General features: G+C 31.6%; 1 protein-coding gene across 1 annotated transcript in view; it reads left to right on the top strand.

The window, feature by feature from the left end:
- The window catches only part of LOC118205139 (uncharacterized), a 42818-nt gene extending 19431 nt beyond the window's left edge, over window positions 1–23387 (top strand). The window contains exons 5-14 of the mRNA XM_035377427.2: window positions 1203–1268; window positions 1355–1496; window positions 5681–5841; window positions 5968–6140; window positions 6222–6267; window positions 6472–6536; window positions 6665–6726; window positions 13600–13659; window positions 21486–21722; window positions 21812–23387. Of these exons, the coding sequence (XP_035233318.1) occupies window positions 1203–1268; window positions 1355–1496; window positions 5681–5841; window positions 5968–6140; window positions 6222–6267; window positions 6472–6536; window positions 6665–6726; window positions 13600–13659; window positions 21486–21722; window positions 21812–22836 (2037 nt within the window). The 3' untranslated portion in view covers window positions 22837–23387. The remainder of the gene's footprint in view (window positions 1–1202; window positions 1269–1354; window positions 1497–5680; window positions 5842–5967; window positions 6141–6221; window positions 6268–6471; window positions 6537–6664; window positions 6727–13599; window positions 13660–21485; window positions 21723–21811) is intronic.
- The last annotated feature ends 364 nt before the right edge of the window (window positions 23388–23751 follow it).

Below are 23751 nucleotides of genomic sequence, written 5' to 3' on the forward strand. Positions count from 1 at the left end.
TGATCTAAAGGGTATCAAAATTTACAAAAAAAAAAAAAAAAAAAGCTTAATATTTATTTGTTTACTTTATTAAACATTTCTTTCAACGTGCGCATGCGTAAAGCATACATTACGCATAGTCAAAATTAGAAAATTGCAACCAGAAAACTATTTGATATGTACTCGTGATGTTTATAATAACGAGGAATTTGATTTAAATCGTGAAAGACGGAATACATCGAGATGAAATACTACATTTAGTAAGGAATTATAAGCTGAATAAAATAAAAACATCTGCTCTGAAGATAAGGATAGTGCTGACAGATCAATTTCCAGTTCATTGCACGCCGCGACGTCCCCGCTTGTTAAACAGATTTTGGAATGGTTAGAGAAACAAAGGATATGCCTTTATCCATTGTTTGCAGCAATTCCACTTTTTGTTCGATGGACATCGAAGCATACTTTCACTTTGTAGATCCTTAGGCAGCTCCAGCATCGGAAATTCTATTTGACATAGTCGAAAGTTCAAGCTTACTTTTATAAAATTGCTCTAACAGTCTGCAAAAAATAACAAGTCGGGTCCAATTCAAAGATTAAGGAACAACGCAGTCTGCAACATTAACTGAAATAGATAATTAGATAATTTTAGCTTAGCTGATACCCTCCGTTCTACATAAAACGTGCATGCATGAAAGCACTATGCGTTGACGCATGCGTAGAAAGTTTGTAGCTTTGAGGTCCGGATTATGGGTGTCCAGATTAACGACTTTTTTGACTGTATTTTATTTCTTAACAAATGTATTATTAATATTCACTCATTTCTGTCATTTTTCGTGCCCAAAATTTATGACTAATTCAGTTTTGCATTGCATTTCCCTCTCACTAACATAAGAACTTTTACTCATTTTTGAATGCAATAAAATATCATTTGTATTTTGCTATAATAAGATTAATATTTTATTTCTTAACAAATGTATTATTAATATTCACTCATTTCTGTTGTTTTTCGTGCCCGAAACGGCAAAATAATGGATGTCCAAAAAAAAAAAAAAAACTGATGCGCGCATGCTCATGTAAAATTGCCAAGCGTTCGTGTTGGAAGGTTAAATTTCGAGTTTTATTTACTTTTTTAAATGAGTATTTATATATTTTAAAGCTGCTGTTATGTAATTTATAATTTTATGCTTCTGTGGATTGCTTTTTCAAATATGTCAATTTTTCAGTACATATTGCCTGCCATTGTTCACATTAATCACCAGCCACCATTGGAAAGAGGAGATGGCCCTATTGTAAGTTAATTTGCTTTGATTAACCCTTTGTATTCCTTTTGGTCATTTTCTGAAATTTTTTAATTAAATATGTTGTTGCTTTATAGGTCCTTGTATTAGCTCCTACTCGAGAGTTAGCTCAACAAATCCAGCAAGTGGCCAATGACTTCGGTCACACATCTCGAGTTAGAAATACTTGTGTATTTGGAGGAGCACCCAAGGGTCCTCAGATAAGAGATTTAGAACGAGGTAAGAATTTTAAGTAGTTGACAGGTAGTTTTAGCAATTTCTTAATTACAACGTCTTTTTAATCCCTTCAGGATGGGTGTAACACATATGCATCAGCAGTTAATCCTCTTACGAGGTGGCTTGCTGCTTAGCACAATTCACCTTAAGATACGGTGTTTTGTTGCTGTAGTACGATCTCGCAAGACTGGGTGTTTTACGTGGCTAAGCCTAACTTTAATAAAAAATTCATTAAAAATATTTTTTTAATCAATTCTTTTGATTTTTTTTCTGTAATAGTATTCAACAGTAATATAATCATAAATACAGAATATCAATAGATTAAAATCTAAATGCAAAATAAAATGTTTGACTCGATGAAATGTAAAAAAGCTTGCTTAAATGTATATCTAAATATAGGTAAGAAATAATAAAGTATATGAAAAAATATAGCATAAAAAAAACGATTCAGAAAGGAAACAGTGTGTGATAATCTAGTTTCTATCGTTTCATTAGTTATGAAACACATTTTCAGGTCAAAATTTTTAATTATCCCATCCCAGCAGAATAGTTAGTCATAGGAATCCCCTCATTTTAAGCACATCTAGAAGAATATGTTGATTTTGGATGAAGATGGATTTTTCACTCATCTTTTGCTCATAGAAATTATTAGCTTCTTCAACTATTATGTTCGTTACATTATCAAAGGTAATGGTGAGAAAATCAGTTTTATCTCCATGACTTTGAATTACGTTTACTTCTGCAATTCCTGTAAATTCATAAGGCTTCAAATACTTAACAGATCGAGTTCATGACAGTAGCCACTGTTCTGCTGGATTGTGAGGTGCAAGCAAGACGAACTTCCAAATCAGTCTCTGAGAAAATTTCGTTAACAAAATTGCTTTCTTACTTAAATCTAGAGTTTTTGGTGTTGAAATAGTCAATTGAGAGCTTTACGATTCAAATATACACTTCCATTAAAAACTTCTTTCTCTTAGACATCGCACTATTAGTTTAACTCTGTTACCCAAAACTTAACATCTGCTATCTAAAGATACAAACTGAATACAAACATGAGTTCCTAAAACCACAGCTGTACTACTCCCAATCTTCCCACAGAAAAGGAAAGGGGGGGGGAAATTGAAGCAATGGAAACTATTCAATGTTTTTATTATGAGAAGCCAACTGTGTGTCATCTGGTTTTTATTTATTTTATATTATCTGCTCCTACATCAAAAGGAATCTTCAATCAGAAAATACTTCAGGGACACAAGGTCAACAATGTATATATTCAAATAAACTAACTGCAGGGGAAGCAGAGCGACACCTAGTGATTTAAAAAAATCTAAAAGAATGTGTAGGCTTGAAAATGCATATATGCAACACCCGTCTGGAACATAAATGCAAGTGGAGATGCACCAGTGCATTACCCAGGTGCTAACTACATTCGCGACTGATGCGTATATAACATACTTCGCGAAGGGGCTGAAGGTAGAAATTGGAAAAGAAATTACATTTGAGCTAGAGCTTAGTTCAAAATGTAGTCTGCATCATTAACACTTGGCAGCGACCGTCATGCAAACATCCCAGTCCTCAGTGACTTTTACCATTCGGCCACTGGCGGGCCCTTATATTTTTCTAATAAAATGTATTTTTCAATGAAATAAAGCAGGGAGTGAACACATCTTAGTTACTAATTGCATTCATTACAAGTAAAATTTTTATGTAACTGATTTAAATGTTACATTTACGTCTAGTACTGTGGAATTGCATTAATTATTAATATTTTTGCTATGCTACACTGAGTATTTTGTGTATATATTAAATAGAATTTTAAATTGAAGAGAAAGACTGCCCTCTTTCCTTTAAAAAAAAAAAAAAATCAAGTAAGTTATTGGAATATCAGAGAATAAAAAGGAACTGAATAATTTCTTTTTATGATATTTAAATTTGAGTTTTCTCTAGTTCAGGATGTATTGTAGGAATAAAGTCTCCATTATTTTTGCATCTTCGAATGTAATATTTCCTTTCAAATGTACTCGAGTGCTGTACTACATCGTTTGAATTTCAAATAACATATGCTTACAGCATAATTTAAAATTTACATATAGTCATGACAAAATATTTCAGTTCTTCATTGTTGCTGTTTCTCACAAAGATTTTGTTATAGATACTCCACATTCTTTTCGATTTAAATTGTTGATGCCATTCAGTGTTAAACAAGTTTTGCTCTCTGCCCAGAAAGCTTTATCACTATTATTATTATTTATTTATTCTCCTTTTCCTTTTAGTTTCAAAATAAATTCTTTTATCATGTTGTTTAGCTAACCTGGAATTTCCTGCTAATTCTTTAACCCTTTCTGGCATGCTACCTTTTAAAGTTGGAATTTTGATTAAAGAAAGGTAGGTAGTCTAATTAGACCTAGAGGAGTACACAAGTAAAATTTTGTGAAGATAGCAGTTACTGTTTTAACAGTTTCCCTTACAAATTTTTTTGAAAAAATTGCAAAAAATCATCACATTGTTTATTTTATTATTAAGTACAACAAAACGAAACAAACCAAAATATGTAGGTTTTAAGTTGAATTATTTAAAGGTGTAAAAGCATTTATTTTTAATATTCGTTTACTTATCCCGAGTTATCTCGGGCAAACGAAAAAAAGTTAAATATTAATCTTTGTATGATAGTTTATCTGGTCTCTTTTCTTACTGGCTTACTGCTGGAATCTCTTTCACGGGAGCACAGAGTACACTGTCTCGTTGGATTTGATTTTTTTTTTTTTTCCCCCAACCTTTTCATAATCACTATCTGAAAAATCATCACTTTCGCTATCTTCCATCATCGCCAATATTTTATTTTTTTCCAACGCATGCATCCTTCTTTATACATTACTAATCCACAAGCCAATGTATACTATACAATAGGGAAACACGCAACCAGTCCCTCCAAACGAACCGCGCAACCAACAAAATTTGGCAAACTGCCAATCAAAGCTAAATATTTCCTTTCATTTCCTCCAGACCAAGTAAAACCGTGATAAAAGAAATCATACTAACAAATTCTGCCTCACCTCGGGATAATAAATTGCAATATATATACGAACCCAAGATAACTGGGGATAATCAGGCAAGTGGTTAATTCTGTGGGTATGCCCGAAGCGGGCACACTGATTGAATTTAACTTCAAAAAGAGTGCTGAAATGAGCATTGCTGGCAAGCACGTAAAAGAACAAGCGATTTTGCCTACAATTAAAAAACACTAGATTCTGAATACTGTAGCAGATTTAGCATTACCCCAGGGTGTGCCACGGGGAGACCTGCTACTCTATACCCCCTAAAAAGCTCTTTTTTGGTTATATGATGATTACATGCGTATGAATGAGGAAAAAAAGTAACTTAGATATACTATATTTACATTTCATATTTACACTTTAGTCTATTTTTTTTCATGGTGGTACTTTTCGAAGAAAGTGACACCATCTTTGAAAACGCACAACCCAATATTGCATGTTTTGCACATGTACCCGGGACCCGTATCAGGATCACTATCTGAAAGAAAATTCGTGTACCACTTTCAGTGCTACAGAAATGGTCATCCCTCTCCGATCCATTTGGAAAATAATTAAAAATCAAAAAACTGTTCGTCATTGCTTTTTTGTTTCTGTGGTGGTATTTATGTAATAAAAATAGTTTGCTTCTTAGTTCTTTTATTTTTGTTTCACTTTCTAAATAAAATCTCTTCGAAAGATATGTCACAAGTTCATTTTTTGCAAAGATATTATGATGTTGAAAATGTAGTCCTCCAAAATGCTTCATTTAAATAAGTTCAAAAATCACCCAGTGAGTTAGGTATACTTGTATCTGAATTGCAAATTTGTTTTCTTAAGGGATGTTAACCAAGTGTGTTTAATGAAAAGATACCTTATTTTTAAAAAGAAGTTTTTGAAGGTTCTAAAGAAAAACTGAGTTTGTAGACACTAAGTTTAATTGATTTGAAAAGGAATGTATTCACTTTCTGGAATATGTATCAAAACTTTTTATACTGCATATTACTGAATTTATTTTTAATTAAGCATGAACATACTGTAATAGATTTATTTTTGAAAATTTTTTATGAAATTTAATGTTTGTATTAATTTTTACTAAGTTAGATAGAAATTACTAAATTGTAAGAAATATGCACTTACATGCAATTTTTCATTTTTAAGGTGCTGAAATCTGTGTTGCTACTCCTGGACGTTTAATAGATTTCTTAGAAGCTGGAGTAACAAATCTTCGTCGCTGTACATATCTTGTATTGGATGAAGCTGATCGCATGTTAGATATGGGTTTTGAACCTCAAATAAGAAAAATCTTAGAACAGATCAGAGTAATTAATTTCCTTTCAGTATTTTAAATTTCATTGCGTACAATTAATGTTGACATTATTGCACATAATTAAAGATGAGAAAGTAATACATATTCTTGTAAAATTTTCTTCTAAAATAAACTGTAGCCTGATCGTCAAACATTGATGTGGAGTGCAACTTGGCCAAAGGAAGTGCGAGCTCTTGCTGAAGATTTCTTGAAAGATTATGTTCAAATCAATATAGGAGCTTTGAGCTTGTGTGCAAATCATAACATCACACAAATTGTAGATGTCTGTGAAGAACATGAGAAGGAAAACAAGTATGGGATCTTGTGTATGATCTTAGATTATGTATGCAATTTTTTGTCAGTCATTAATTTCATTTTCCCCCTTTTCTATAGGCTTTTTAAACTTCTTGAAGAAATAATGGGGCAGAAAGATAATAAAGTGAGTTTTTATATTTTTAATATTGCATGGTTAATTTTCTGCTTGTTTGAAAAACTGCATAACATGCTTATAAAAGTTTTCATCATTTTATCAAGTTTTGCATATACACAAAAAATTTAATCATAAAGATTCAGATAAAAACATTTAGTATGTAAAAAAATTTTTTTCATGGTTTCTGAATTCAATTTTGGAAATCTCTTTCAGACCATTATATTTGCTGAAACAAAACGGAAAGTAGATGATTTAACTAGACGTATGCGCAGAGATGGGTATGTTGCTTAACTTCTGTTATTTTTGGTTGAATGACAAATTTAGAAAGAAAAATGAGTAATATATCATTTTGTTTAGTGAACAGATGTAGAAAATTGTAAAATAAGTAGTATATAATTTTTTGTAGATGGCCAGCTATGTGTATTCATGGTGACAAATCACAACCTGAAAGAGACTGGGTCTTGAATGGTGAGTTGGAAAATAAATTTTAAATTCCATTTTATATCATTTGAATAATTGAAAAGAAAAATTGTACTTTCTAAAAGTTTATCAATGCCTGGCAAGATAATTTTATTTTAGTTACAAGGTTAAAATATTGAACCCATTAAATGTCAAATTAAAAAATTAAATTATTGTCTTAAATATCAACTGGGAACTACTCTCATATACGCCCTCGGTTGGTGACAAATTTCTCGCCCCACGCTGCCATATTACTACTGAAATTTTTTGTCTACATTTAAGCCTAAAATGTCTACAAAAACACGATTTTCACACATGCAAAAACCATGTTTTGAATGAACACACAATTTAAGCTAAAAATCTGGCGGGGGGAAACACGTTTAGATAGCAAAAACTTAGTTTCTAACCGAAAATATTTGACAAGAATCCATGTACACAGCGATATGTTTTAACTTAAAAAGAAATCACAGAATTGCACAATCTATGCAGCGAAGGTATCTACAAACTATGCACAACTAGCTTAAATAAATTAACAACAATAAATTTCAAAAAATACCATGTGCACAGCTTTCTGTTTCAACAAAAAAAAAATCTACAAATTGCACAATCTAGGCATCCAAAGGAATCTATGAATTACGCAAACCTCGCTTTAATAAATTAACAATAAATTTCAAGAATACCGTGTACACAGCATTCTGCTTTAAAAGAAATCTACAAATTGCACAATCTAGGTATTGTGCACTAGTCAACAAAATAAACTAAAATAAAATTCAAACATTCAAAAAAACAATAACAACAACAGAAATTCATACTAAAAAAATGACTACAAAATAAGAACAAGAATAAAACAAAATGCACTTACCATGAATGAATGCTTCTTCAAACAGCAGAAGTACCAATTTCAAACATCACCAGAACAATTTCACCACAAATTTGTTAAAGCACCTTCTCATGTTTCAGAACAGCAATGGAAAAATGTATAAACCACCAAATAAAACTCCAAATCGCATTTCCGATTACGAGTTGGCAACGTAGCTTTAACATGCTGCCATGTAATGTCTATCGTATTTATATGACAGCCAGCCTCACTATCCACAAAATTGATACTATGTTTCACAAATAAATGTTCTTCTCCTAAATACTTGTAGAATTACCCTCCACCCAAAAAAATAGTTGTACCAGGCCACGCGACGAAATTTTGCCAACACGTCTTTCATTACATGTACGCCCTCGGTTGCATCATAAATCATTTAAAACCACACACCTCAGGAACCAACTAGTAACTAAAACCACTACGGTAGTAAAATCCAAGTTTCCATGTAAAAAGGGTTGCCATAGAAACCACCATCGCGGAATATGCAATTGCAACAAGATCCAGCGCACGACACATATCGACGCATTTGCTGACCTGTGTGTGCATATAAGAGTAGAGTCATCAGCTGTAATTGTTATAAAGGTATGGTTTGGATATTTTTGGCTTCCATGCCAAATTTAAAGAATCTCTTGCATGTTGTACAGAATATGTTTTTTTGTTGATCAAACAAAGATTGTGGTACAAACTGGGAAATTACTTTTTCCTTGCACTTGTCTTCAACTTAAATTTCTTAAATCATTTCCAGACTCATTTTCTATTGTCACAGTTATACAGTTTTCCTGTAAGCATTTTCTAATGTTTGCAGTGAATACTGTATTACTGATGGAACTCTTTATGTCCTGGCTTAGATTTATCTTAAATAATATTTTCACTTTTTTGAAATAAATATATGAACTTGAGAATAATGGAAGATATGAAGCCATTTTATTAAGAAGAGTATGTAGTTTAATCAATAACATGTTTCAAAGACCAGACAATTTAGTTTTTAAATATAAAATTTATACTTAAGTAGGGTTGTACATCTCATGCAATGGTATGAAAGGATGGCATTGGCATATTGCTGGAGGATAGTTAGGAGACTGGCCATTTAGGTAACAGATATTGGATCAACAGCATTTTTATTTTGAAAGTCATAAAAACCAGTCTCACTTAGCTGCTAGACCGTGTTGAAATGTTTCTTTAACCCCTTAACTGCCGCGGGAAACGTACAAGATTTATTTCCAAGTGCCATGGTCTTCTCCCACACACTGGCGAGCGTAGTTATGTGATGTATTAGGGGAAAAATAAGTGAAATTTTATTTTCTGAAAACTGTTTACTTTCACAAAATAAAGAATAATTATAAAAAAATGAATGCACAAAAATTAATGTTTTGAATAAAAGTATAGTTAAAAGATGTAAGTATAATAAAAATGATGTTTTTATGATAAAAAATATCCCTAAAATGGAGTTTCGATCAACTCATTTTTACACCAGTAAAGTGTAATATCAGTTATACCTTGTGAAATTGGTATGCTTAAAAAACATATATTTCTTCTGGACTAGTTGAATGACCACGATTTTGTTCTTGATTATTCGTTTGCAAAGTGTTGGTTCATATACTCGTCTACAAAACGGAGTGTTTCAGTAACAGTACAAAGCACGAGCAGTTCAGAAAAGATAAATGGGATTGAAACATCTGTTATATCTTTCTTTACTCCTGGAACCTACAACAAAATGTAAATGAAAATGGAGGACACAGAATAAAAAAAGAAAAAAAAAAAAGTTTTACTCAAACAACACTAGCCAATACCATGCAGTCATTACTTTAACCCTCTCTCTAATTTCTCCCCACACTTCTCTGAAATAGCATCCTCCTTTGCATACTTTGTCAAGGTCATTGTGGTATTGCATTCCAAAGCTTTGCGAATAATTTTATGGGTAGCAGCGCAAAGCAAATGATAGTAGTTTGGAAGAGCATATATATATACGCCCATGGCAGTTAACGTATCGGCTGAGCAAGGTGTATATATATGCCCGAGGCAGTTAAGGGGTTAAATGAAATGTATTTCTACAGACTGTAGATTCTATATTAAGGGACCTCAGTACAGTAAGACCCCGCTTAACGCGGGGGATACGTTCAATCAAAGTAGAGAGTAATGCGAAACAGCGCTAAACGAGGCTATCTTTATATGTAAATATTGGGGTTAATGGAAGATGGCTAGGAAATTGGTTAGGTATTAAATTTAAAAAGTATGTTTTTTTAATAAAAATAAAACCAAACATTTATTTCTTAAAGCCCAAATTAATACCACATTATTATTTCTTACAAAAATAAAAACAAAATATAAATAACAAAACGAATATTCTTAAAAAAAAAACAAATAAAATTCTCAGTCAGTCATATTTAGTTAGCCTTCCACGTTTTCAGTGTTCTGCCTTTTTGTGACAAAAGCATCTAATGTTGTTTGCCTTTTTCTTTTGCGTTGTTCTCTTAAAAGTTCTTCATAAACGGATAGAGCATCTCTAACACCACACCTTACTTTTGAGCTTCTGTCAAAATTCGGATCATTTTCAATGAATTGATCCATTATTTCAGTTATGGTAGACAAACTCCTTTTTACAAACGCCATCGAAAGTTCTTTTTGCTCTTCTTCTGAATCACTGCTGTCAACATTTTTGTTTTCTTCTTGTTCAGTTAATTCCTTGAGCTCATCATTAGAAAGACTAGCCGCTGCTTCTTGAATTATTTCTTCGACATCTTCCACATTTACCCCTTCAAAATATGTCTGTACAATACCGCACCAAACAAGAAATACAAGTACAATCTTTCGAATATGTATTTGAAACCTATCGCTGCATAATATTTCGGGGAATACCCGTATGCTGCGAGCGATTTCGTGGAATCCCCGGGTTGAAATAAAAGAGCGCTAAACCGAAACAGCGCTAAACGAAACAGCGTTAAGCGGGGTCTTACTGTATCTCCTTATGACTTGGCAAGCAAACAGGCTATATTTGTGTTTCTTGAACTGATAATTGGTACTTAATGTATTATCTCATTAGTCATGAAACTTTCACCAAGCAGCATGATTTAGCACCATTTAATGGGTAAGCATGACATAATCGTGACCTTCGAGAGGGAGAAAGCCATGACACTTAATAAATATGGCGGAGCTTTCCGTCCGATGTTATCGTCGGAAAGTTATCTGAATTTTTTAATTTTCGTCGGAAATATAACTTGATCATGTTGCTTAGTTAATTAAAATAGCTGAAAGAAAGGAGGATTTATATACATACACACTTCTTAAGCTTTTTACAAATATTTTAATTAACTTTGTGAATAAATATAATTGAAAGAACCGAAAAACAAACGAGCATTTTACAAAAATTTAAACGCTGATTGAAAATTGCCACTGTTATGATAAATTGGGAAGGGTTCTTAAGATAATAATTAATATTTTACCTAGGCTCAAGTATTAATTTATTCGCTTTTCAGAGCAAAATATATAACCATCAACTTTCAACTTCTACATCTCCAGCGTATGTAAATGAAATGCTATATAATTAGCTAATAAATGTGATTAAAAAATAATACATACCTAAATCTTATAGAAAAAAAAAAGCCTTCCAACATTCATGTTTGAAATGAGATAACCTAACAAACAACACACACTATTTTAAAATATTAAAAAAATGTTTTAAATATTTTTAAATAGTGTATGTTGACATATTTAGTGTATGTGGCAATGTTTTAAAAAACACATAAACTATGCAGTGTTTAAAAGTTACCAGGAAAAAGTAACAGAACTACTATTTCCAATTAATTAAAAAAATAATTTAGTGTTTTTTAAATAGCAAGCTGTTTAAAGTACAATAATTAGTAGCAATGCTGATGATTTAACATCATTTCTTTCTATCATATGTAAGTATATTTATATACACTTGTTTTAGACAAGGTTAAGTTCAGGCAGGTTCTCACGGAAATTTTATTCATTTTTTCAAATCAATAACATTCCTTTGGGTACTTTCCCTTGTATACTTGGCAGAAATGATTTGAATAATATACACAATAGTAAGAACTGCACATTTAAATCTGCTCTTCATTAAATAGCACACAATAAAAAGTTTTTCCCCATTCATCATGAATTTTATTGCTGTCACAAGCATGTACAAAAATTAACAATGAAAATGGAATGTATTCAAATGTAATAATTAAAAAACATAACTTGCAACATTCGTATTCATACCAAGAGGTGTACTACAAATTCAAGGAAAAAAATAACAGATCTGCAATTTGCACTTGATGTAAAATTTAATGTTTTTTAAATATTATATGATTTTAAAATGCACTAATTATGGATTACAATATTTAGTAGTAATGCTGATGTTTCTTAGCACCATTTCTTTCAATCATATGCACATGTATATACATATTTTTAGTTTCTAAATTTTAGGATAATAGGAATTACGATTATCATTTATATGCTTATTATTTTTTTTATTGCGAGTTGTGCATGTTGTTTGTTAGGTTACTTCATTTCAAATATGAATGTTGGAAGGCTTTTTTGTTATAAGATTTAGGTATGTTTCTTGTAAGAATATTTTTATCACATTTATTAGCTAATTATATAGTATTTCATTTACATACGCTGGAGATGTAGAAGTTGATGGTTATATATTTTGCTCTGAAACGCGAATAAATTAATACTTGAACCTAGGTAAAATATTAATTATTACCTTAAGAACCCCTTCCCAATTTATCATTACAGTCACAATTTTCAATCAGCGTTTAAATTTTTGTAAAATGTTTGTTTTTTGGTTCTTTCAATTATATTTGTGTGCTAAGTTAATTAAAATATCTGTAAAAAGTTAAAAAAGTGTGTATGTATATAAAGCCTCCTTTCTTTCAGCTATTTTAGTTAACTAAGCAACATGATAAAGCTATATTTCCAACGAAAATTTAAAACTTCAGGTGACTTTCCGACGATAACATCGGACAGAAAGCTCTGCCATGTTTATTAAGTGTCATGGCCTTCTCCCTCTCACGACATAATGCAGTCATAACATCTGCCCTTTCATTTGGTGTAGTCCTGATTGATTCTGGATAAGTCGTGTTGTTTTTATGGACAAGGATTACTGTTATTGTTGTATTTTTTCATACATTTTGAAAAACTGATTCAAAATTTGGACCTGCCTTCTAAAAAACAGCAAGCAGTGGATTATTTTCAGAGTTATTAATGAACACAGTAGGCCAGCTAAATGTGGCCAACAAAACAATTAGATCTAAATAATTATCTATGGGACGTTTTTACTGTAAACAGATGCCATTAAAATAAGAGAGCCTAACAAAATAGTAGAAGTCAACAATATTTTATGAATCACAAAAAACCAAAAGTGGATGAAATTGTGATTGTTTATTAAATAAAGAGGCGTCAGTTCCTTCAGAGGATTCCGCGGAAATTTTTCTTTCAAGAAAATCTCATCAAATTTTCATAGTTTAATAATAGCCAAATCTCACAGTCAGTGGGATATTTTGTAAGAACCCTGATATTATTTCCAAATATGACTTTCATCAGCTTCAGAATTTGACCATGGTCCATTAATGACTCCAGATGCATTTAAAGGAAGTAAGAAATAAATAGAATGTTAATGACTATATATTTACATTATGTACCAATACATCAATGTTATAAATCCCCAAAATTTTTGCCAGCTACGTTAAGCTTAATTTTTTATCCTCAAATTCTATCTATCAATCTGTTTTTATTTCTCTACATTTTTAGATTCACTTGTGTATTTTTTGCATTGCTAGATTTTAATCCAAAGTCACAACTTTTTTCCGATGTTCCGAAGTCGCAATTTGTAAGAGTTAGTAAAACAGTTTTATTAACGAACAGAGTTTTTTTAGTTACATATATTTCCAAGTTTAATGTAACAATTTGATATTTATGAACTTTTGTTTAATATGTAAAATGCAGAATTTTATTGTTCTATGTATAAAATAATTGCTCTCTTTCTTTTTTTTCCTAAGAATTTCGAACTGGTAGATCACCTATTTTAGTTGCTACTGATGTTGCAGCAAGAGGATTGGGTGCGTAAAAGTTAATTAGTTGAATTAGTACTTTTCTGTGTGATGGAATGTGCTGTAACGTTAGCTGAATGAAAAATTTCGTAGTTGGGTGGCATGACACGAGAGGTACCTTAAATTATGGATGCTTTTTATTTTCTGGTAATTTTGGGTAACCCCTTGTTGATAGAATAGTTACAGTTAAGTAAAGTAAGCATTATGTGATTAAATGTAATTTTTCATTAGCATAAAGCAGGGATGTTTTATTAGAGTACAAAATTTAAGTATCAAGTTTTTGTTGAGATGTTTGAAATTTTAATGAGCAATAGCCACTACCAAAATATCATTGTTATCTTCAGATGTCATGAAAAATTAACATTTAAATCCAAAAGTATTCATTTCATATTAAAAAAAACTGAAGAAAATACATTCACATATTTATGAAGTTTATTATAAGGGTTGATTGTGAAGATAAAGGACTTGCTATTCACATTTAACATCTTTAAAAGAAATTTAAGTGTATTGATGAAATGTGTTGTAATTTTATATGTATATGTGATATTGCATTCAAAATCTCTTGATTGTATTAACAGTTTTTTTTTTTAATTTTTTATGTTTGGATTAAAATAGATTAATTCAAAATCCCACAAATAAATCTGCATTAAAAATAATGAACTAAATCTGTTTTGAAGTGCACAAATTTAAAAGCCATTTTTTGTAGTTCTCCTAAAGATAACAAATTGAAATAGCTTAATATTTTGCAGCTGGTACTACAACATTAAGAAATATTGCTTTGCAGATTGTATTTAAATGAAAGCTCAAAAGATAAATGCAAAATACCGGTATTGATTTAACTATTTATTTTGGTATTATTAATTGCATAGAATATAGCAGATTCCAATTTTTTCTCAATGTATGTGACTGAAAGAAAAGATTTATGCAGAAAGTTCACATTAGGAATTTAAAAGTGATACTGTTAAAGAGAAATTTCTTTTAGCATCTATGTATGAATTTAAGTATTGACGATTGAAGCTAAAATATCTCAAAATACTCTTCATTCTACAATACTCCAAAGTACTCTTCATTCTATAATGTAATATTAAATGATTGGTGTGAATTTGAGGTCCGAAGTAAAATATATTTTATATGAAAATTGTTGCTTTAAATGTTTTTGCGAAGTAAAAAATTAACAATAGCTTCTAGAAGCCGTATAGCTTAGTAATTCAGCATACTATTTAATATGTGTGTGGATTGCATGTTAACGCAGATGTAACATCTAAAACATTGCTAGTATTTAAACATTTCACATTTTCAATTAGCTTCGTATTCAGAAATTTTTATTTGCTTTTTATAAATTTGCTTAAAATGTTAAATTTTTAGTAGGGGAAAAATGTCTTAAAATAAAATTTGAACAGTTTTTATTTAAATTTAATTTCTCTGTATAAACAGAAGGGAATTTCATTTGCTATTGCCACTAAAGATTAGAATTACTTGAGACTAAATATTTATTCTAAGATGCAGATGAGCATTTTTATTTCTAAATAATTATTTGAGTCTTAATAATATTTTACATAAAAACTTAATTTTGGTTTACATTAGAATATATTCTGTTTTTTAAAAGGTAATTTATAGCTGGTGATGTTAATATTGTCAGCTTCGCTATGTAGTTTGAGGGAATTAATCTGATCTATCATGGTAATGGGAATAATGAGCTGTGTTTGTTTTATCATTAACATAATAAAATTCACATTTGTTTTTCAAAATTTATTTGCATTAGTAGATTTACTAAAATTCTTGAATTATTGATTTTCGTGCTTTTTAAATGTCGTTGGGAGAAAGAAGTTCGTCTGGTTTCATGAATAATGTGTGTGCGTTTGTATTTGTCATAATCACTTCATATAACCCACCATTGGATTAATCAGAAATGCTTTATATAATGTATATAAAAATATGTACATTGACTTAAAGTTATGACTAGTTAAGTTAGTTTTTATTACCCAGATATTGTACTTTAGGTTATCTCTGATTGCATTTTCTTCTTGACTTTCTGGCAGCTAAAGAGGCTTGCTGTTATTTGTGTTTACTTGTTTTCTGTGTTTTTACCCCTATGACCATCACTTGTTTCTATTTTAAATCATTGAGCATATCATTTTTACAAACTGCATTTTCATCAGTTTCTCTGTTAAGCATTTATGACAACCAGAAATAAGTATAAAGAATTTACCATGGATGGATGTAGAAGCTGTAGCTGGTTTTTAGGAGCTTAATATACTTCCAAGACAAAAACTTGCTAAAATGACACAAGTTTAGGCTTAAGATTTTCTGGCATTGCAGCATAAAGAGCTGCTGGCAGAAATCCAGTTATTGTGTTAAATGCAGGGTAATAAGATACTTGAATGTATTAAGAATCATTTAAAATCAGCATCTTTAAATTATGCCTATCTGTTATTATAAAAGAACCTTATAATATCACTAGAAAGAATAGTTGATTAGTATAGTTATTTGTGCAAAATTTTCACATTGTGCTTTGTAAAAAGGAAAAATCATAAAATATGTAGAGAATGTAAAATTGTAAAAAGTGTATGAAAGTTGATTTACTAAGCAAAGAACTGTAGTAGAATATAATTACTAGAACCAAAAAAAAAAAAAAAGTGTTAACTGATTGTGACAAGTGCTTCATAAAGGCGGTTAAAAACTGGAACAAAAAAAATATTTGTGGTTAAACAAAAGCTGCATATACAGTAGGAAACAAAAATAAATGCAAATAGCAATGAGTATTTATCTTTTGACTCCAGAAAGCCAACCAAGATTGGAGGTAACCAAAAATACTAAAGAATTTATAAAGCAGGATTTAAAAAAAAAAAAAAAAAAAAAAACCCACGATGTACTGATCAAGAAATATGTGGCAGGGACAAAGTAGAGTAAGTGAAATGAAAAATTCGCTTTAATCAATTGTTCTGAATCTCATAAATTATAATTTTATTAAATGTTTTGTACACTGATAAAAAATTACAAGTCCTGTTTTAATAGCAGCATTTTATTAATTGGTAAGCAGTAGTCATTTTTATTAAGAATTGATTATAGCTTATTAAATTTTTATGTGTCGTTCTGGATCTCTGTTTTAACCCTCTGACTGCTCAATTTGTGGACTGAAAATCGCTTCCAAAATTGCATATATTAAATCTATATATATATTAGAGAATTGAAAAATACACTTTTTCTTACTAGAAAGTATTTTTTATATAGATTTTTATCATGAGAAGCAAAGTTGCCAAAAAAACCAATTTCAGAAGTTAAAAAAAAATCTTTTAAAATAAATTTCAGTCGAATTACAGTTAATTTCTATTTATTGCATAATATAAAAAAGTAAAATGTATAAAATTTAAGAAAATATAAAGCGCTGAGGGAAAAATACCATAGAAATGCAGTTTAGTATGATAGAGTTCAAAACAGGTTTCAAGGCAAAGTCCAACTTCACAGTCTTTGCATCAGATCCAATAAATCTAATTAATAATTTAATTAAATAATCACTGAACGTTTTCTAGCAGCCATTTCTGTAAGAAAAAATGTAGCAAAAAGTGAAGTTTGAGCACGTGCCTTCAAATGCCGCGATTTAGTGGACAGCTAACGATAGCTGATGGCCAAAACGTAAACACCTAATGCTGTATATAATTTATTTCAATGGTTAAACGGAGAAAAATCTGGATGTGCAAATTTTGCTAGATTTGAGTTGCCTGTGGAAATCGTGGGATGATCAGCCAGAGGGTTAATCTGCGAGTCTGATTATTTATTATCTTTTTTAGCGTGATTATTTATTATCATTTTTAGCGTAGGTTATTTGTTTTCTGTTTTGAACTTTTTTGTATATGGTTTATTGCTTACTTTTATAAATTTGAAAATATTTTTTCATTGTTAAAACAAGGGGATTACCTCAAATTAGAAATGCTAATTTAGTAAGTTTGTAATATGTGCTGTAATTCAGGAATTTTTCATTTTAACTAACCTGGCATTTCTTTTTTCTTTTCAGAGGCACTGTAATGATTGGCTTATAACATTAGTGGTGCCTCTGCAGAACAAAAAAGCATTCAACGAGTGTTTTGCTCCCCGAGAGGTGGTGGGTTTTGTTGTCCACCTCCTGTTCGGGATGCGGGAGGCGAAGGCCTACGGTGCCATCGTCTCGTAGATTTTTGTAACACTCCCTCTCAATGCATGGCCACACATACGCCATGTAAGTCGTCAAGCAATGTCATGTCAGCCCTTTTCTGAGGGAGTACTAAAAGAAAATGATGAACTAATCATGCTTCTGTTACCTGTGGTTGGGAACGACTGTTTGAAGAGAGTTACAGAGCAAAGTACCTTTATTATAAGTCAACGATGATTTATAACTCTTAAATCATTTTGATCATTATGAGAGTGTAAATTCAGGTAAAAGTATACAGATATTTTAAACATTTTTTTCATTAACATGCAGTCTTTAATTAAATTCCCATTTCATTATTCCTATCAATAATATCTGTTTTCCCTTTTGAATCTGTAAATACTTTGTTTTAAAATGCATTTAAACAATCATTTTTAGTTTCACATTTCAAAACAGTAAAATGTCAGGATGAATTAAAGTTGTATAGAAACATTTTCTTTTACGCAAATACATTTTCTGCAAGAAGTTTGGAATCTTAAAATTGTTTAAATGCAGTGTATCATTTGGTGATATTAAAATGTTTGCTAAAGATGTATCAGCAAGTGTAGTTTGAAATGCGAGAACAAAACTTTATTTCCTTATTAAGTGAATATTTTATTATAGTTGTGTTGCTTTTCATACACAATAATAATGAGAGAAAGTGTCATTCAAATGGCTGCAGTACAGTGAACCGTGTTCTTTGCAAAAGAATTTTATTGCTGCGTATTTTTAAAACTTCATGTCGAACTTTGATCATTTTTAATTATAGTTAAAACAATTTTGCTGCATGATCTCTACCCTTTTCTTCTAGAAAATCAGTTTTCCTTTGATGTGGTTTCAGGAAAACATTTAAATGCAATTTATCTGCCCTTTTAAATGCATAATGAAATTTCTTGAAAATAATTTTCTAGTATTCTGACATTTTGCTGTAAAAATAAATTAGCTTTGATTTTAAAAAAAATTTTGCATTTATAACAACATTCCCTGCATTACACAAAGGCATAACACACAACACAATTTACTCAGTCAAGTTATGTAAGCCATGTCATACTTTGAGGACTCTTAGTAAGACATTTGAAAAGGCTGCTCCTGTTGTTTGCTCTCAAAAGGAAGGAATTCATCCAGTAAAGGGGAAAATTGCTGGAGAGCTTCAACATGGGAGTTTTTCATGCCTGTGAAAAGTAGCTTGCAGCTTATCTAAGTTGAGCCCACCCTTTGGATAACATCCAACCACAGGTAAATTAGCTCACTGTTGATATATTTTATTGGTTTATTTTTTCACATTTATGTGTATATGTGTGCAAAGAGCATCTTCTTTAAAAGGTTTTTGGTTTTCATAACGATCTTATCAAAATTTTAATTGGAATGCTTTAAGAAATTTGGTAAATTTCTGAAGACATCCGAGTATTAACAAGTACTATACAATTTTTTATATTGTCTGTTTGCACACATCCAAGCTGTTTATAAATGTGTTAAATTAATTAAGCTTTTTAGATCTCTTTGGTAATCATTCCCAGGTAACTATGCTTTTGGATTTTTCCGTTCTTTTTTATTGACTGTAATGTATTTATATAATGTTTCACATATTTTTTCTTGTGTAATATTCTGTACTATATATTTTTATCATAATGAAATTTTTTAAATATTTTTATTTATTAATGTTGCAGATTTTTTTAAAGAATGCATCAAAGTTTAGGATAAATTTGACATTTGTTGAAAACAAATTTGAAATTTTCAAATAAAAAAATAAAAGCTAGTATATATACATTACTGATAAGCGTGATGTCTAGTTTATGTGCAAAGTTTTCCCGCAGTGTGTAACTCTTTGCTTTATGAATTTTGCTAATGAGAGATAACACATCGTTAATAAATCCCAGGACTAACTGACAGATGGCGTAGTAATATCAACTTGACTTCGTTGTTTGAAAGATCTAACTTTCAAATGACGTGACGTGTCTGATTTTCATGGCATTTGGACCAGAAACGGCTAAGCTACTGTGGTGAAAGTCACACTACTTGTGCATTTGGTGGACAAAATGGGAAAAAATTAATTTCGAGTGCTGATCAAACATTGCTATTTAATGGCCAAAAATACCGTCCAAGCTCAGCAATGGCTTAAAAATGTTATCCAGACTCTGTTCAATCGAAAACAACCGTTTATCGTTGGTATGCTGATTTATAGCACGATCGCGCGGATACAAATGATGCAGCACTATCGGGTGTAACAAATGAAGCAGTCACTCCAGAAAATGTGAAACAAGTGTTGAAAACCGGGATGAATGACTACAAAGTGAAAGTTCGTGAAATAGCTGAGATGGTAAACGTATCAACTGGAAGTACATATACGATTTTACATGAAAAAAAGCGTTTTCCAAATGGGTGCTGTGTGTGCTCACAATAGAACGAAAGCAACAACGAGTCAACGATTCACAGAGCTGTTTACTCACAATAAACAGGATTTATTGCGTCAGTATGTGACAATGGACGAAACATGGATCCATTATTTCACTCCGGATTCGAAGCGGCAGTCAGTGGTGGAGTGCAGCCGGTCAGAGCCGCCCGAAGCATCCAAAATCGCAAGTCAGATGACAAAGTCATGGTATCAGTGTTTTGGGATGTGCGAGGTATAATTTACATCAAGGGGAAATCTATTAATAGCACCCATTAGAGTTATTGGTGCATCTGAAGGACGAAATCACAAAAAAATGACCGCACATGAAAAAAAAGAAAATAATCTTCCATCAAGACAATGCAAACACTGGTTACATTGAATAAGTTGGGCTTCACTCTGCTTCCCCACCCAACATACTACCCAGATCTAGCCCCCAGCGACTACTTGCTGATCTGAAAAAGATGCTCCAGCGAAAAAGATTTGGCTCGAATGAGGAAGTCATCGCTGCCACTGAAGCTTGCGAACAAGGGTAAATCATTTTACGAGCATGGTATCGAAAAGTTAGAAAAGCATTGGAATGATTGCATAGCTCTTGATGGCAATTGTGTTGATGAATAAACGGGAATTTTGTGAAATAGATGTTGTTTTCTTAGTCATGGGACTTATTGAACGATGTGTTATCTGAGAATCATGTATCTTGTGCCATAAAACTGTACGCTTTCTGTGTAATGTAAATTTATTTATGCTCATTTATATAGCAAGCATATCTGTCATAAGAATTTTATTGATTAAAAGCAAACTAGATGAAATAATTTTAAAAAAATTCACACAAAAATACAAAGCCATAGACATTTGAATCTAAGTATTTTATCTCTAATTACTGCATAGTTCATAACATTTATTTGAAGAGGGGAAATAGTGTTCAATAAAATATGTTGTGTCTGTAGTTATGTTTGCGAGTCTTTACTTTAAAAAAGTGTCTTTATAAAAATTCTAATGCGTTTGAAGTGCTTATTACAGTTATTCTAAAAGTATATTTAAGGAAATACAGTCATTCAAGTTATTACATATTTTTCGTATGACTCTTCTGAGTGATTCTTTTGGTTGGTAGATGTATTTTTTTAAACATTTCCATATTGCCTCTTTTAATTTTTTGACCATTTGTTAATTTTTAAAAGAAATTCATACCATATATAAATATTAAGAAAAATACTTCTATGCTTACAAACTTAATGTTGCAATTTATTAGAAATCTTAACAAATTTTAATTTTTGTGTATAGATGTGGATGATATTAAGTTTGTTATAAACTTTGACTACCCAAACTGCTCTGAAGACTATGTTCATCGGATTGGCCGAACAGCTCGTAGCAATAAAAGTGGCACAGCTTACACTTTCTTTACTTCGGGCAACATGAAGCAGGCGAATGACTTGATCAGTGTTCTGAAGGAGGCTAATCAAGCCATAAACCCACAACTGTATGAAATGGCTGACATGGGCAGAGGTGGTATAGGAAGAAGTAAGTTATGAATTACTTGCGATTTATGTCTTTATGATTTTGTTTAATGTTGATGTGTAATTTTTTAAATGATTCATTTTCTCCCCTAGTGCGTAACAGAGCTCGTGGTGGCATGGGAGGCCGACATGATATGCGTGGAGGCCGAAGAGATGATGGTAGAGGTGGTAGAAATCAGGGAAGAGATAATTTTGGCCCTCGTAATGACAGAATGCGGAGCGAGGACAGAGGCAGAGTTAATCGTGGACCTGATCGTGGCAGTCAAGCAGAGCGTACTGGCTATTCTCATGAAAATCAGAGCTCAGGCTATGGTCGTGACAATCAGAATGCAGGGTATAACCGTGAAAATCAAAGTGGTGGTTATGGCCGAGATAATCAGGCAAATACTTACAATAGAGGTGATCAGTCAGTTGGATACAATCGTGATCCACCACCTTATAATTCAGGAGCTCGAAGTGGTCTGTTGAATACACCCCAAAATAATTCTGCATATTCACATGAAGAAAGAGGACATCCTGAATCCAGTCGTTACAACACTCGATCTCAGTCTTCAGTACCTCCAAGGGGAAATCCACCAGTACCACCAAGGGGAAATCCACCAGTACCACCAAGGGGAAATCCACCAGTACCTCCAAGGGGAAATCCACCAATGCCACCAAGGGGAAATCCAAGATCTGAAGGAAATGTTCCTCCTCCTCATGCAAGACAGGGACCACCACCAGTCAACCATAATATGAATGGCCAATATATGAATGGCCCATCAAGAGCACATCCACCACAAATGAATAATGCTGAGAGACGTGGAAATCAGCCGATGAATAATGTTCACCATTCTGGTCCTCCACCACAGCGTTATGAAGGGCATAATATGCCAATGAACGGTCCTCCGCATAGAAATACTCAGCAGATGAATGGCCCAGCTCCACACCATGCAGCACCAAATGTCCAGATGAATGGTCCCTCAAGAAATACACAGGCAATGACCAATGCACAAACTATGCAGTCTTTGTTCCAACCCCCTCCACCTCCACCACCAATACCAAACAGTTCTGCACCCCAGGCTGGCAAAACCTCATTAATGGGACCACCTCCGCAAATGAGTGGATATTATCAATAATTCTGGTTTTAGCTCCATTGTCATAATTTTCTCAGAAGTAAGCATTTGGTCTGTCGTACATTTTAAATCTTGTATATAGCTCATATCGTATTTATTTCTTTTCCGACAATAAGTAGATGGGAAAATTTTTTGGGTTTTTAATTCAGTTTTTAAACCTTATGTAATTAATGTGTCTTACATACCATCAGTACTGAAAATTGTTGCAGTAGTTTCAATTTGGTTGATAGTAGTTTTGGTATAAAATAAATTATTGTAAATTCATAAAATTAATCTCAAGGTTTTTTGTAATGCTATCTCCAAATTTTAACAGAAGACTTTAGTTAATCAGAAGAATAAAGCTTTTTTTTTTTTTTTTTTTTTTTTACTGTAAGAATGTGACAAATGTTTTTCAGTTGGAACTATATTTTTTCATCATTCCACTATCCATTATTAATAAAAAATTGAAAGACATTTGTTTCTAAAGTAGCTTGATGTTTGTAAGATCGAAAGTTGAAACTTTTTTTAATAAGTGAATTGCACAAAATTCATTTCAATAAAAATTTATGTTCTAACTTTGTGTAATTTTCTTTATTTAATCAGAATTTTCTTAGTTCTAATTTTATCAGTTTTACTCATAGAATTTAGTCTTCGTGCATTTAGAACTGAATTCTTGCCATCACATTTGAAGCCATTGTGAAGATAAGTTCCAATATTATTTTATATTTGAATCATTAATACAAAGTAACATATTACAGATTGCATCGTAACTGAACACTATTTTAACAAAAGAATGACTCTAAATATATGCAACGCTTCAAAACTGTAAATATACTGAGTAGTTAAAATGTGAAGGCATTCCTTTAATAATCCTTAATAATGCATTACTCCACTTTCAACTTGACAGCTCATAATTTTGCCATGGATTCAACAAAGTGC

The sequence above is a fragment of the Stegodyphus dumicola genome, chromosome 2 (assembly GCF_044657685.1).
Source record: "Stegodyphus dumicola isolate Sdum_Otavi_A_Nest chromosome 2, ASM4465768v1".
Taxonomy (NCBI): domain Eukaryota; kingdom Metazoa; phylum Arthropoda; class Arachnida; order Araneae; family Eresidae; genus Stegodyphus; species Stegodyphus dumicola.